This window comes from Eleutherodactylus coqui, unplaced genomic scaffold, assembly GCF_035609145.1.
Source record: "Eleutherodactylus coqui strain aEleCoq1 unplaced genomic scaffold, aEleCoq1.hap1 HAP1_SCAFFOLD_26, whole genome shotgun sequence".
NCBI lineage: Eukaryota > Metazoa > Chordata > Amphibia > Anura > Eleutherodactylidae > Eleutherodactylus > Eleutherodactylus coqui.
This window is the reverse complement of record NW_027101742.1, coordinates 1,985,642-2,002,592: the sequence shown is the minus strand read 5'-3', so window position 1 is coordinate 2,002,592 and position 16,951 is coordinate 1,985,642. Positions and strand designations below refer to the sequence as shown.

Here is a 16,951-nt window from a genome sequence, read left to right as displayed (position 1 = left end):
CTCTGGTGGGAGAGGAACCGCTGCTGCCCAATCTAAGCAGGGGCCCGAGAACAGTTCCTGGGAGTGTTCCCGCTCCTGAGCAGGTGTTATTGTAGTGGAGTGAGGAGGCTGGGAGGAAGGAGGAGCAGCAGACAGAGGATTCGGATTGGCAGCAGTGGACGGCGCAGAACTGCGGGTAGACGATAGGTTGCTCGAAGCACTTTCTGCCATCCAGGACAGGACCTGCTCACACTGCTCATTTTCTAATAACCGTCTCCCGCGTGGACCCATTAATTGGGCGATGAATGTGGGGACGCCAGAAACGTGCCTCTCTCCTAATCGCGCAGCAGTCGGCTGCGACACACCGGGATCAGGAGCTCGGGCTGTGCCCACACCCTGACTTGGCCCTCCGCGTCCTCGGCCGCGTCCACGTCCTCTAGGCCTACCCCTACCCCTCAGCATGCTGTATTACCAGTGATTTGATTTCACAGGCAGGAAATAAATTGGCGCAAGACTGCAGGCCAAATATAATTTTTGCCCTTTTTGGAAAACGAAAGGCCCCACTGCCTCTAGTGAATGAATTATCTAAGTTTAATAACTGTGCTGTGTCCCTGCTTATGTGTCACAGAACGTGAGGGTAGCAGAGTTATTATAACTGTTGGAGAGCAGGTATTTTTTTCCCAATTAAGGAAAGCAAATGGCGAAGCCAGCAGTAAAGCGTAGCTGGGTGCGTCTGATTTAGCAATGTTGTTCAAGCAGCTCACACGTGTCCACCGCCCTTAGGACGGACAGAGGCTGGACAAATAGATTTGTTTTCAGTTTTTTTCCACCAAAAGGCAGCACTGCGTATATTCAATGAATAATAACTGTGTTGTGGCCCTGCCTATACAATTCTTTCCCTGCAGTATCAATGGAGGGTGCAATGGTCTGCAGAGGCGATTTTGAGAAGCAAAAAAAAATGCAGCACAGCTAACAGCAGCCTGGACAGTACTGCACACGGATAAATATGGCCCTAGAAAGGACCGTTGAGGTTCTTGAAGGCTACACTCACTCCTAACACTCTCCCTGCCTATGCAGCACTTCTGTCCCTAATGCCAGGTGCAACGGTCTGCAGAGGCGATTTTGAGAAAAAAAAATTTGCCACTGCTAACAGCAGCCAACACACAGCTATCAGTGGCCCTAATAAGGACCTTTGGGGGGTCTTGAAGCCTACACTAACTACCAATTCTTTCCCTACAGCAGCTCCGGTACAAACAGCACTGTCCCTCATCTAACTCACACGGCATCTGAGGCGAGCCGCGGGAGGGGCCGACTTTTATATTAGGCGAACACCTGATCTCGCCAGCCACTCACAGCAGGGGGGTGGTATAGGGCTTAAACGTTGCAGGGGGAAGTTGTAATGCCTTCCCTGTCTTTCAATTGGCCAGAAAAGCGCGCTAACGTCTCAGGGAAGGAAGTGAAAGTAACCAGAACACCGCATGGTGTTCGTTACGAATAACGAACATCCCGAACACCCTAATATTCGCACGAATATCAAGCTCGGACGAACACGTTCGCTCATCTCTAGTCTTTATTCAATCTTTTGTAAACATCGATGTCACTCATTTGCCAACATAGCTTTTCCACATGTTTATCCGTTTCCATCCCCACCACCTTATCAGCCGGCTTGACTGCCTTGTGTACATAAGGTGTTGGAATGCCTGTTTTTCCTGTAAAGAAGGATTATGATTACTCAGTACACTTTTAAGGATTCAACCTTATTTAACCTTCATCTTATTTAACAATCTTTATACTGTATGTGCTTCTACTATATGGTTAGGGGTTGAAGTACGCAAATCACTAGGGATACGCAGCCCCAAACTCTTGCTATTAATTACCTTCAAAGACAGTCTTGCTATAAGTTTCAACATTATCTGTAAAATATGCTCTTCTGTTACTACAACAATGCACCAATGATTGTGAGCCATAAAATGCCTTATATTGAACTAAGGGCCTTGTAAGAAGCTACTTTTTTAGGTGACCGTAGATCCACTTATTTCTGGGCCCATGTGCAGATTGTACATACGATTCCTCTACCCCTGACCAAATATGATAGATTTCCACATAGAGGTTGGTCAGAATTCCGTTTTAAAAATGTTATCCAATTAAATACTATGATTGGGAGAGATTTATCTAGTAGTTAGAGTGAATGAACAGTGGCGAATCTGTTAAAAAGTATACCTTCGAGTGCAAATCTAATTTTTACAATACAGTGTATGTGTGTTTTAATGTATTCTTTTAACCTAATAATTGATTGATATGCCTGCTTTTAGATTTAGTTTCATTCTATCTTAATTAGAAATTCCATGTAGATGGAATAAATATATTAATAAATATATTAATATATAGCAGAAAATTACATTCATGTCTTTTCAAATTTAGTCTTAATTTCATACTTAAATTTTATCTTACAGAATTTGTACCAAAACAGGTTCCTTGGCCTGGCTGCTATGGCTTCTCCATCAAGGAACTCTCAAAACAGGCGGCGGTGCAAAGAACCGCTAAGGTACAGTTACAACCCTGACCAATTTCATAATCTGGATATCAGGAACAGTCCACATGAAGGAGTAACTATACCACGGTCTACAAGTGACACTGATCTGGTCACTTCAGATAGTCGATCAACTCTAATGGTCAGCAGCTCCTACTACGCGATAGGACACTCACAGGATCTTGTAATATATTGGGATATAAAGGAGGAGGTGGACGCTGGAGATTGGATTGGCATGTATTTAATTGGTGAGTGTTTCATTTGTGGATTTATAACACTTAAAAGGTTGAATTTCTTTACATTATGCTGTTGTGGTTTTTCTTATAGATTTTGTATTGAAGAGACCTGGGCTTTGCAAAAAACATATTTCTGATATTAAAAAAAAGGTTGAAATGGAAAGTGAGTAAAAATTCTGAATTCTCGGATGAGAACTCAGATTTCCAATTAAGGGAATCTGTCAGCTTTCTTGGACATGTCTATTTCAGAAAATACTTGCATTCTTCATAAAATAATGAGGCTGGATCATCTTTTCTTTGAACTGCATTGTGTCCTTTCTGTTATTCCTCCTAGACAATTTCAGACATTCCCCTTTGTCAATTCAGTTATAAATATTTAAGAGGAATGGTGCAACAACTTAGTCCTGATAAGAGATACTTCGGTATTGTTATTTTTAGAGGAATGCAAGTATTTACTAAAATAGACCTGTCAGGAGTGGTGACAGCTTCTCCTCACTATGAAAGGCAGAACTATGGACTGAATGGTCAAAACTCTAAGATGAAAAATCAGAGTTCCATTATAATAACATATTCTGACTTTTTAATGTCAAAATCTGACTTGTATCCCATAATTCTAATTTTACTCATAATTCTAACTTTTCATAACAGTATTCTGACTTATTATTAAAAATGTGGATGAAATTAAAACTGTACATTGTTAAATACACAAAGCATAACAAAATCAGCGCTGTTTGTGTTGCAGGTACGGATGGTCCCCTACTTGTGAACCATCCGTTCCAGGAACCTGTTCGCAAGTACATTTGTTCGTATGTCCGAACAAATCTTTGTATGCAGTGGGATCGCTGTTCTTTACAGAGGACACCCGGCGGGAGCAGTTCCGACGAGCGGCGTGGCTCATTAGAACTGCTACTGCCGGCTGCAAGAAACAGCCGTCACCTGATGTCCAGGGAGCCTGTACAGTGTCCGCGGCGGGACGCTGTGCGGTTGCTAGGCGCACTGCTTGATAGGCGCTCTGCATAGGCAGCCCTAGGGCCTTTCAGAAGGCCCCCGGCTGCCTAGCAACCGCACAGTGTCCCGCGATCTGACCGGACAGGCTTCTATCAGGCTTGATAGAAGCCTGTTCAGTCCCTGCACAGTATGATGTAATGCCATAGCATTACATCATACTGTGCAGGACAGATCGTTCGCATCTTGCGAAGTTCATAACTCGAATGCTTGCAAGTTGGGGACTATCTGTACATTGTAATCTCATTTCTATGCATGGGAAACTATGACAACTTTAGGGCTTAAACAGATGGGCGTGTTTTAATTCTGTTATGCGGCCGTGAAAGTCACGTCCGTATAACGGGACAAAATGAAACTATTGATTTCAATGGTTTCTTTTTCACTATGGGGATTCTCGCTCGATAATAGTACATACGAGAAAAGCTAGCATTTGCCCTATCTTTCTCACACGTAGCTAATACTATGTGCAAAGAAGATAGGATAGGACCTATCTTCCTATTCTTTTTTTTTCAAGCTCGGGCACAATAGTGCAAAGTTTGAATAGTCTATAAAAAAAGAAAACTCCAGTTCATGCACTAATACGCTCCATAGTGGCAAGGGTATTAGCGCATGTGCACATGTGTTTTTGCCCCTAGTCTAGTGATTGGTAGAAGTCACAGGGCACAGACATCCATGTTTATATCTCCTGACAAGCCTCAGTGACATGTCAAAAGATGTTTAAAGATTAAAGCCTTCCCATCTTTAGCTGCCACCAGTCATTGATATTGGCAATGAATCCACTACATACACACACTATTCTCTAGCAGTCAAAAGATTAGGAACTCTATAGAAGGCTATGAATTCAGTAGAGCATACAAGGACCAAACTTATTAACGTTTTATGCTTTTATAGGTGCAGTACTTACAAAAGACAAAATAAAATAATATGAAAATAAGGCAAAACAGTTATGGAAATAAAAGGGAATAAAGAATAACAGACCACTTACTGATTAGGTTGTTAAGAGATCCCGAGAGAAGCTTGGACAGAACTGCAAATCAGCAGGCTTAATTTAAACTAATATGAGTTAAGAAAACCCTACATGGAGGATCCCTACATAGTTCTTGGTTTCAATAACCATCATTGATTTCAGTGCACATACTGTATGACCACATATGTGTTGTCACTTATCTGCAGAAAACAGGACCTGGGTTCTACTCAATCTGAACCCACACAGGCCCATTTGCATGAGCTAGAAAAAAAACTATAATATATTCAGTCTTTTTGATAAATATTATGTAGGCTAATTAATATTATTTTAATTATATGAAACTGAAACACAGAAGTTAAAATACTATCATTTGCATTAATCACAGTAATAAAGAGTAACATTTGCTATAGGAACATTAAGTTGCCTATTCAGCTGTGCCACCTGGAACATACAATTGTGAGCAGCTAACAGGCTTTGTGGCAATGGCTGCCTTCCTAGAGGCTTTTTTTCATAAAGCTGAAACTAATTTCATGCCTATGAGTTCAGCCAGAGACATAAAACATGACTTTCACTACAGTCATGCAACTTCAGCCCAAAGTACATTAATTCCGTTTTTTAATGGCTGTACAGCAGTAAATCAATTGAAATAGAAATAGAGTCATCTAAAAAAATAGGCATTTATTGTAAGCAGTGAAGAAAGAGGTTTGTAATTGATTAAATGCATAAACAATCTGGCAATATAAATGTTAGGATTGTATAAAGTACAAATGTGAAAAAATGTCATATATTGTGAAAATGATTTACATATTCAATATTTACATTAACAATGCTGAACAGAACAACACTGAAAACTGCAAGGAAACGTTTTAAATTGCGGTACGTAACTTATACTAACCCAAATGGTACCATTACAAACTACATATCGCCCTGAAAGAAACAAGCACAGCCCTATCGACGGAAAAATAAAAAAGTTAGGGTAGGTTAACCCCTTAATGACGCGGCCCCTTTTTCTTTTTCCATTTTCGTTTTTTCCTCCCCCCTTCAAAAAAATCGTAACTCCTTTATTTATCCATCGATGTCACTGTATGAGGGCTTGTTTTTTGAGGGACGAGTTGTATTTTTCAATGGTGCCATTTAAAGTACCATATAATGTACTGAAAAACTTTTAAAAAATTCTAAGTGGGGTAAAATGAAAAAAAAAACAACATTTCGCCATCTTTCACTGCGTCTTGTTTCTACGGCGCACAAACGGCAACAAAAGCGACATGATAACTTTATTCTATGGGTCGGTACGATTACTACGATACCAAACCTGTATAGCTTTTTTTTACTATACTACTCTTTTTTTTTTTCAAAGACATTTAATTTTTTTAATGATTTTCTGTGGTCATTTTGTGCGCGCGATAACTTTTTTATTTTTTTCGTCGACGTAGTTAAGCGAGGGCTCATTTTTTGCGGGATGTGCTGTAGTTTCTGATAGTACCAATTTGGAATACATACGACTTTTTGATCGCTTTTTATTGTATTTTTTCTAGGAGACAGGGTAACTAAAAAAGTGCATTTCTGGCGTTCTTTATTTTATTTTTCGTACGACGTTCACCGTGCAGGAAAAAAAATACACTACTTTGATAGATCGGACTTTTACGGATGCGATGATACCAAATACATATTTTTATTGTATGATTTAGATTTTTTAATAATAGATATGGCAAAAGGGGGGTGATTTAAACTTTTACAACTTTTTTTTTTTTTTACAATTAAAAAAATTTTATTGATATTTTTTTTACATTACTTTGAAGTCCCCCTGGAGGACTTTAACATGTGATGCTTTGATCGCTCCCGATCTCACCGCGGGGGGGGGGGGGGCGTGCGATTTAAATGCTGCTGTCAGAATTTACAGCGGCATTTAAATGGTTAATGGCCGCGCGGCCGATCGCGGCTATTGCCCGCGGGTGTCAGCTGTTATAAACAGCTGACGCCCGCACTGAATAAAGAGAGGTTTTCACGCAACCTCTCTTCATACATACCCCGCCCCTCCATAACGTACCGGTACTTCATGGAGCGGGAAGGGGTTAAATGATGGCGACATAAAGCAATTAATTTCTTTAAGTATTAATATATAAAAAACTGTATACATTTGGTATTACTGTACTCATACTAACCCACAGAATAAACACAATGGGCCATTTTTACTGCACTTTGACTCCCCCCTCTCCCCCCCCCACCATAAAAATGGTGTAACTGTGGTTTTTTTTGGACACTTACCCCCCCTAGAAATTTTTAAAAGTCTTCCAATCCACTTTATAGAACATGAAATGGTAGATTCCAAAACACATAATACAATGTTGTCTTCATCTGGTTAGTAGGTAATATTTACCCCGGTTTGGCTTGTAGGTTTTGAGGCGCTCAGCCTGACTGTGGGTCAAAGAGTTTGACTAGCAACAACAAAGCAGAAAAGCCAGCTCCTTAAAAACATTTCTATTATCACAAAAAAATCCCTAAAATTATAAATGAGAGGTGCCGTGTGATACCATGTTGACACACAGATGCGTTTCGAAAGACACTGCTTTCTTGATCACAGATTTCGAAACGCTTTTCCCGGTTGACAAAGAATCATATGGTACCTGCCAATTATAATTTTATGGATTTTTTGTAATAAAAAAAGTGTTTTTAAGGAGCCAGCTATTCTACTTTGTTCTTACATGAAATAGTACCATTGAAAAATACAATTAGTACCACAAAAAACAAACTGATATGTCAAAAATAGTTATGATTTTTTAAAATTGGAAGAGCCAGACTTGCAGAATGTGGCCTGTATGCAAACACATCAATGACCCTTGGTCATAAATAGGCTATGGTTAATCAAGGAGTTAAATGGACAGATCTTTGACATGGCCACATGTTTAGCTGGAATGGACCTTCATTCTACTTTTTTGACCATGAAATTAGAATACATTTCCTGGTCAATGGGTGTCCAAACCTACTATACATATGAGATTGCATAGTTCCCTATCCGTCCAAAAGTTATCGATAGGGACAGCTACCTTTGAACAGAGGAGAAATATTTACTTTCACCATGTAATTTTTTCTTCTGTACCTCACTTTATTTTATGACTCTTTGCAGATGAAGTGTTGTCAGAAAACTTTCTGGATTATAAGAACCGTGGGGTAAATGGCTCTCACAGAGGGCAGATTGTCTGGAAGATTGATGCCAGCTCATACTTTGTGGAACGTAAGTAGAACACAGGTAGCGTAGTATGTGTGGTGTGGTATTACATTGGTTTTCTTAACCCTTTCCAATCCACTGTCTGACCTCTGAAGACATTATAATTTAAAGCTGTTCAGCTCCGTTGTTGGTAGACGTCCGTCAGGGTTCTCTTACTGTATATTGCCAGCCTCTCTGCTCTCGGAGCCTATCCAACATGTCGCCTCATGCAGTACTGGCTTTAGCCAGCATATAGCGCTGTTGTATAACGGCAGAAAAAGAGTAAGCCACCTAGGAAAACCAGGATACAAATTGGATTGGAAAGGGTTAAGTTGCCTTCAGCATTTTTATTGGAATAAATATGAAAAGAATGCAGTTATTTTGTAATGTTAATTGCATCTTCTTTTGCTTCTTTAAAATCTTTTTCACTTTTCCTTTTTGTATTTTATGTCTTGTTTTCTTTCTTTTAATTGTTTACATTTTCTTTTATGTTCCTTGGAATTCAATGATTTAACCGATGTCATTGTGTGGGCTTTTACAAGGCTTCAATACACTGTCGGCTATATTATTTATTTGCATGGAGTTTGGGTAATCTGAGACTAAAAGCTTTTGATGATAGAAAACTTAATGAATACACAATTATTTTTTAACTTGTCAAATGTTTGTATTATTTTGATTAGCAAGTATAAATAAGCAAAGATGGGAGAGCTGATGACTAAAAGTGATAAATTGCCCAGAACAAAGGCCGATTGGCTTACATGTAGGTCGGTCATTGGTTGTTTAACCCTTTCCAATCCATTGTCTGACCTCTGAAGACAGTATGATTTCAGGCTGTACAGCTCCGATGTTGGAAGACATCCATTGGGGTTCTCTTACTGTATATTGCCAGCCCCTCTGCTGTCGGAGCCTATCCAACGTTTCACCTCATGCAGTACTGGCTTTAGCCAGTATATAGCGCCGTTGTATAACAGCACAAAAAGAGTAAGCCCCATAGGAAAACTTGGATACAAATTGGATTGGAAAGGGTTAAAGGGGTCATCTGAGGACATAAAATGTATCAAAAGTTGCTCAGCCTACTGTAAAAAAATAAAAGATGCCATACTCACCCGCTGTGAGACGATGATTGGCTGCAGTGGTCCCATGTCTCAGGTGTTGATGACATCACTGCTGCCTTGTAGAAGTCGAAAGTAAAGACCACAGAGCATTCAGGCATCAGTGACAAGGAAGCAGTAGGAAACTGAATGACATGAGTATGACATCTTTTCGGGTTTTTTTACAGCATCGTGAGCAAGATATGGAACCCTCTTATACTGGGCAACTGTTGGGGAAGAACAGCGAAACAAACTATTGTTCATGGCTTATGACTGTTTCTGTGGCTGTTCATTTTCAATATTGTTGACAACACATTCTCTGGTTACTAGAAATCATTTTCACGTTTACATAAAAGTTGTGACCAGTTGGCAAATGAGTGTTTTGCTTGTTTGTTGATTGATTACTGGGTTTTTAAACAGCTTAATGAAAGGAAATGAAAATTCATTTGAACATTTGACTGATCATCAGCCCATGTAAAAGAGCCTTTAGTCATTAATGATATAACAGCAGGGGGTGTGAAATCCCCTGCTGTTATATCACTTTGGAATTTAAAGCGTCCCTAACTTTTATGATGACTTTTCAGAATAAGCTGCTGTATGTGTACACAAAGAATAGCACTATGTCTGCTCATTATATGACTTGTATCTTGCATTTGTATATCTAGTTTTCAGTTCTCTCTGAGCTGGTGGGAGGAGTTTAGCTGTTATGCTGTGTTGTATGCATTGCACATTAAGAGAACAACAGGTTCTGCTCTCTGTAACACACACACTCACAGAAAATACTGCATCAGGGAATTTGCTTACAAAATGAATACATAACCCTAGGTAGATTTGAGCTTGTCAAAATTGAGATCATCAGGCCATCTGATGACCATTTCAGATGAAAAAGGCTGGGATTTTCTTGATCATCTTTGATAAGTTTTTACACCTTGATGGCAGTTACCTGTTGGAAATTCAGTTGATTGGACATAATTTTAAAAGACACTCCGGTTTATATGAGGTATCACAGCTCACAATGCACAGAAGAGCCAAAAAGCAAGCCATGAGGAAAGCACTATATGTCGATCTTAGAAACATGATTGTCTGAAGGCACAGGTCTGAGGAAGGCTTCAAGAAAATTCTACTGCACTGACAGTTCCCAAGAGCACTGTAGCATCCTAGAGCTGGCCAACACACTAAACTAAGAAGCGCCTGGGTAAGAGTGGTGACCAAGAACCCAATGGTCACTCTGATTAAGCTCTAAAGATTCTGTGTGCAGATGGGAGAAACTTCCTGAAGGTTAACTATCACTATAGCACTCCAGCAACCTGGGCTTTATGGTAGAGTGGCCAGAAAGAAACCTCTCCTCAGTAAAAGACACATAAAAGCCCATCTGGAGTTTGCCAAAAAGAATCTAAAGGACTTTTAGACTGTGAGAAATAAGATTTTCTGATCTGATGAAACCAAGATTCAACTTTTTGGCCTCAGTTCCAAGTGTTATATCTGGAGAAAACCAGGCACTGCTCATCACCTGTCCAATACCATGCCTACATTGAAGCCTGGTGGTGGCAGCATCATGCTGTCGAGGAGTTTCTCAGCGAATGGGACAGGGAGACTGGTCAGGGTTGATGGAAAACTGAATGGAGCAAAATACAGAGATATTCATAATGAAAACGTGGTCCTGACTGCATGGAACCTTTACCTGAGCAGACGGGCCACGTTCCAATGGGACAATGATTCTAAGCACTCTGTGAATGTCCTTGAGTGGCCCAGCCCAAGCCCTGACTTGAACCCAAACAAACATCTTTGGAGGGACCAAAAATATGTTTCCAGCAGTTTCCATCTTGAGAATTTTCCATGTTGAAATTCCGCGTGCATATTTTGCCTATTCACAGGGCAAATTATGCATACAGATTCACATGGAAAACCGTTTCAAAAAGACAGATTTTGACGTGGATTTTAGAGGCGGAATTAATGTGGATTTTTTTCTTGGTGAATTCCTCAGTATGAACATACCCTCAGTGCTGCTGCTAGTCAGTGTGCTCTATTCCTCTCTTCTTCCTGTACAACTGACCCAGCTTGCTTTGGACTCTGATTTTGGATTTCTGCTTGCTGTGCTATGCCTTGTGGTCCTGACCCTGCTTTTTTGCCAGATTTTGTCTCCTGGATGTCCTTGTCTTTACATTTTCTTCTAACTACTTGGTACTGATGTCTGGCTTGTTCTCTGGCACTCAGTGGTTGGTGGTCGCTCTGTGGATGTAACCAGGGGGCTCCTTACACCCAAATGCAATGCCCTGCAAGGGGTGCAAAGAGTGGCATGCCTACAAAATAGGCAGACCACGCAATCGCTATAGCATCCAGAGCGTGGGGGCCCAACAGAAATGCATGGATCTGCCTCCCCTTGTCAATCATTCCCCAAGCACTCCCTCTCATGAATGCTGGTGGCATGCTGATGAGGTGTGTGGCACCATATCTCCTGAATCACTGAGATCAGGTGACTGCTGCTGGGTCAACTCTACTGTGCCTGCACGCAGACCCCGACTCCCACCCAATTTCACTTCCATTCAGGTTCATGTGACTTTCTACAGTAATAGGCAAATTGCGCTTAGTCTGTGAGTGTGAGCTGAATCGCGAGACCTGTGGCAGCCCTCATTCCTCATGAGCTCGCAGGTGGCTGTTTGAGTTGACTGGAGTTGGAGAGAAAAGATTAGCAGAGGATGAGCACTAAGTGGCAGCTGGCAAGCAGATTCATCGACACAACGGGTTAATTTGTAATTAGCTAGTAAATGGGGTCCACTCAGCGCCATTCGGTTTGTCATATGATGGTTCCATTTGATCACTCTGCTCCATTTTCCTGCTCCTTAACGGAGCAGGAAAATGGAGCCAAAAAGTGGCAGTGTGACCAAGCCCATCCATGTATTGTGTTTTTTTGGTAAGGGGGGCTGTTTTAATTGATGATTTTTTTTTGTATACCCTTGGGTGTAAGACTGTAAGCCCCAAAGACTCTGCTAAGCAGAGCAACTAGTCAGACCATTGTGGCTATTTAGGTGGATGGGTTGAATCTATATTTTTAGACTGTTTTCTGGTACAGTTTGCCAATAGTAATTCTGCCCAATTATTTATAGAAAAAGAATCCACATATTATCAGTAGGGTTCAGTAAGGTAGGATCCCACCACTGCTACAACAAAGAAGACCTTTGGAACTGCACGAAATGTGACACCCTTTGGCTTTCCATTTGGGGATCTCTGTGTCTAATGTAGACTATGTTGTTCAATAAGGCATAAGTTGGCTTTACCGCAAGCCGAAAATTAAAATTTGATGGGGCTTCTGAAGCTTATGTGCAGTAATAATGTGGTACCTCAATCTGTCACCCATATTATTTTTGATTGGACTAGTAAAAAACCCTCTGTTTATATTTAAGTACATCTTCTAAAACTTAATTATTAATGACCTATCCTCAGGGTTGTGTAAGCGCTTGGTTATTGTGGGGTGAGAGGTAATTTCTATTGGTTCTATTTTGTGGTACGTATGACTTTTTGATATCTTTTTAATAAACTTTTGAGGGAAGATGGGAAACAATTCTGGCATTGTGTATTTTTTTCTGATAGTGCTCACTGGTCAAGATAAGTAGTGTGATATTTTAATAGATCAGAAGTGGTGATTTATGTGAAAACCAAGAATGGTGAGGTAATACTTACAAATATTAATGTAACTTATTTTTACTTTCTTTTATTACCCATAGAGGACTTGAATTTGCAATTGTTTGGTCACTTCTTCAATGTGCTGCAATAATTCGGTATAGCATATATATTTTACTAATGTCATAGTCAAAGACAGAGCTTAATAGGCTGAAATCTTTGGCAGGCCATGAGAGCCTTTACTAGGTCACAGACTGCCATGGCAGCTCATAGGCACCCCAAAACTATGTCTCTGGGACAGATGAGGTGCTAGAGGGACTCCGTCTGGCTAACTGCTTAGATGCCATAGTCAGCATTAATTGTGGCATAAAAGTAGTTAAAGTAGTTAAACTAGCCATGATCAGCCTTTGTGGTTGGTTGTCAGCTATTTAAAACAGCCGCAGGGTGTGTGTATACAGAAGTGTGCAATACAATTGCATCTCATGCTCCATTCAGTGTTTGGTACTGAAAACAGTAAGTAAGCTGCATAAAATCAGCTTGTGAACTGTTGTAAATAGAAAAAAATCTTTGTTTTTTAAAAAGATGATTTAAATTTAATTAAAAATACATTTCCAACTGTTCACAGGTTTTAAACAGTTTTTACTATTTGCAGTACCATACACATATGGATTCAATTTTTTGGACACCTCTGTATATATAATAATAATTATATATATGGGATCCCTTTGACCAAGGGAATGGTAACACCCAGGTGTCAATTTATTCATGCATTTCCCGAAATTAATGACAAAGGAATGGTACAATGCACAATTCTGAGAGATTGTTATTTTATGGGTGATGCAAGTGTTAACTCAAACAGATGAGTAGACAAGTCCTCTTTAAGTTGTCATTGTGACCATATATGTCTGAGTACTTTGGAATACAATAGTATTTCTAAACTAATAGAAAAAACAGTTAGAGGGGTTTACCTACGCTTGAAAAAAAGTGGCTGAGAGCCAGAGAGGGCACAAAATAACTAAGGTATACTCACCATTTATATGTCCCCGGGTGTATTAGAGCAGCTTGGAACCAGGAAGTTGCCTCAGTGGTTACATGTCACTCATTGTGGATCACTCAGCCAATCATGGGTTTCACTAGGGATTCTGTCATGAACGGTACGTGACCGCTAGAGCCTGTGACAGGTACGTGACTGCTTCTGCAACTTCCTGGTTCAGGAGTGGCGTCGACCGGACCAGCTGCGATAGACCAAGGGGACAATAGATTAGTGAGCATGGCTTTAATTTTAATACATATATACAAAAAGATCCAAAACTATTTTATAAGACTGAGAAACTCAAAATTATAGCCCTTTAGCTGATAAATATGTCTGGCACAAGATGAAGAATAGGTGAGGAGTAGAGATGAGCGAACGTGCTCGGCCACGCCCCTTTTTCACCCAAATACCGCGATTTCCGAGTACTTCCGTACTCGGGAGAAAAAATTTGGGGGGCGCCGTGGCGGCACGGGGGGTAGCAGTGGGGAGTGGGGGGGAGAGGGAGAGAGAGAGGGCTCCCCCCTGTTCCCCGCTGCTACCCCCCGCACCGCCACGCCTCTCCCCGCCCCCCGGCGCCCCCCGAATCTTTTCACCCGAGTACTGAAGTACTCGAAAATGGCGGTACTCGGGTGCGTAAGTGCTCGAAACGAGTATGTTCGCTCATCTCTAGTGAGGAGCATTACGTGCTGACGCAGGAAAAAACATCAAATAGTGATAGAACAAAAGGAGCTCTGAGTGCTGATAATTTTTTAGATTTTTGAGCAGAAATATGATTTGTGATTAACATTCTGTTTAGGGAATTATAAAATTCCTGTGTTTTCTGTTTTCGACAACAATGTAACCAGAATAAAAAAGATAGACGTATGAAAGCTGAACGGCATGAAATCAGCTTATCCTTTGGTCAGACTTAAGCACGGCTATAGAGACACAATTTGAAGGTTTATATTACAGTTTCTCCAAAGCTCAAGTCCTGCGTTATGGAATTCCAATTAGATTATCAGTGACCTAGATTTCCAATGGCTAATACCTCAAGGTTGAACATGTAAAATTAAGGGGTCTGACAGTTTTGTCAGACTTCTGATGAGAACCGTATTAAGGCTCTTTGTTGCCTTGGGACACAGAGCAGACCTGTCTCCTTTAATGTTCTCCAGGTCTTTAAGCAGTCTCTGTTTAGGCAAATTGTGTCCCTATCTGCATAGAGACCTAAGTTGGAGATAATTTTTATAATGTTAGTGGATATCTTAAAGGGACTTTCTTCAGAAACTCTGGTTATTAAAATATGCAAATTAATGAAGTTCATTTTCTTGGCTAAAATGTACGGGGAGATAGATTATCCTCTGTGGATTCAGGTCAGCAAAGTACTTATCTTTTCTCTCAATATCCCTGGCCAATATGCCTAAAGCTTTTTGTTGCCCAGGGTATAAATCTAAAATCTTGCCCCTGACAAAGTACGGTAGGAACTGGGATAAGTAACACGACAAGACAAACATTTAGGGAAGACAATAAACTTTTTCATACACAAAATTTTAATCCTGTATTCCTTGACTTTTTTGTATTTATATGACCAACAGTTGGAATTTGATTCTTTCCCACTTTCATTTTCTATGACATCACTGTCACTTAGATTTACTTTGTATTTTCACAGGATGTTTACACATAAGTAGTGATGAGTAATTAGTGGACTAATGAATTTGTGTCGATATCGGGCCGATTTAACGAAAATCATCATGAATCGGGAGGGTCAATTCCGACTCTCATTAAAGTCAATGGGAGTAAAAACTAGGTTCACTAATTTTCCTACAGAAGGTCTTCAATGCAGCCAAAGCCCTCAAAATTGCATGGGAATACAGCCATATATATAGGGAACACTGTGTTCCTCCAAACAATTGGTCAAAATAGTTTACAGTGGTGTAGGCAACAATGGTAGCACAAGGGTGGCACTGAAAACAAACGAAGGACCACATAGGGTTTCGTAGATCACAAATTGCTCAAAGCAAGACAACAGGTGTGCTGCTTGTTTTAAAAGCAATGTCATAAATTTTACAAGGAAAAGTTCTGACTGGCCACCCAGTAATGATTTGATGTTTTGATGTGGGCTATGCGTCGGTGCATAAAAGCAGTCATATACTTCAAAGTGCCTAAGGGTAATGGCCCCCATTCCCCAGGGTCAGGCCTAAGAGTGTCCTCTGGCTGTTCCCACCATCCATGTAGAGTAGTTGGGATTAGTGATGCATGGAAGGAATGTTGGGTAGCCCAACCCCCTGCCTCTGCTCCTATATTATCTACCTCTTCTTCCTCTTCTTTACTACTCCTATGGAGAAACGTATTGGTGCAAAGCCATCCTCCCAGCACTGTTGAGTAATGGCAGACTGGTCAGACAGTTGGGAGATTGTTACCCCTTCCTCCTCCTACGCCTCCAGTGACCACAACACGCCATTGCCCCTGAGGCCCTGTAGCATCTGTTCCAGCAGACAGGCAAAATGGACGGTCATACTGATCAGTGCGTCATCACGATTGACCATTTTGGTCACTTCCTCAAAGCCGGTTAAAATGACACACAAGTCTTTGATCTACAGCGACTCCACAGGCGTCAGGTGACTGACCTCCATACTGTATCTGCTAATGCCATACATCATCTGGTGCTCTATGATCGCTTTCTGGAGCTGTCTTAGCCTCTGTAACATATGCAACATGGAATTTCACGGTGTAGGCATGTCACAGACTTGATGGTTGGATGATAGATCGGACTGTCATTGCACCTCAGTCAGGCAGCTGGGTGTGCATGCCGAAACGGTGAGCACAGTTTCCTGGCATTTTCCAGCAGTGGATGGATGTAAACCTGGGTAATTGTTTAGGAAGCATTGGACTACCACATCATCACATGGGCCAGATAAGGTACATTTCTGAGGCAAAGGGCTGCCAGCAGTTTGGCCCCATTGTCACACACGACCTTGCCTGGCTTCAGATTGTGTGGGGTCAGCCATGTGTTAGCCTGAGCCTACAGAGCTGTCAAGAGATCTTCAGCCATGTGGCTGTGATCGCCTAGGCATATGAGTTTTAGGACATGGTGTTGGTGTTTACAACATGCACCACTGTATGGAGGTCAGATTTCGTCACATAAGGATATCTGTGCTGATGTGGAGGGTGCTGGAAGGTGATATGAAAAGGTAGAGGAAGAGAATGAGGAAGAGGGTTGAGGACAGGACAGACAAATATGAATGTCCCACAACTCTTAAGGGTACCATGAAACGTGGACCAACACATTCGGCTTCATGCCCCACCTGTAG

At 41.0% G+C, this 16,951-nt stretch overlaps 1 protein-coding gene across 1 annotated transcript in view; it reads left to right on the top strand.

Annotated features, from left to right (window-relative positions):
• Positions 1–2,429: 2,429 nt before the first annotated feature.
• The window catches only part of LOC136590990 (E3 ubiquitin-protein ligase HECW1-like), a 186,977-nt gene continuing 172,455 nt past the window's right edge, over positions 2,430–16,951 (top strand). Inside the window, exons 1-2 of the mRNA XM_066588455.1 lie at positions 2,430–2,757; positions 7,842–7,949. Of these exons, the coding sequence (XP_066444552.1) occupies positions 2,469–2,757; positions 7,842–7,949 (397 nt within the window). The 5' untranslated portion in view covers positions 2,430–2,468. The remainder of the gene's footprint in view (positions 2,758–7,841; positions 7,950–16,951) is intronic.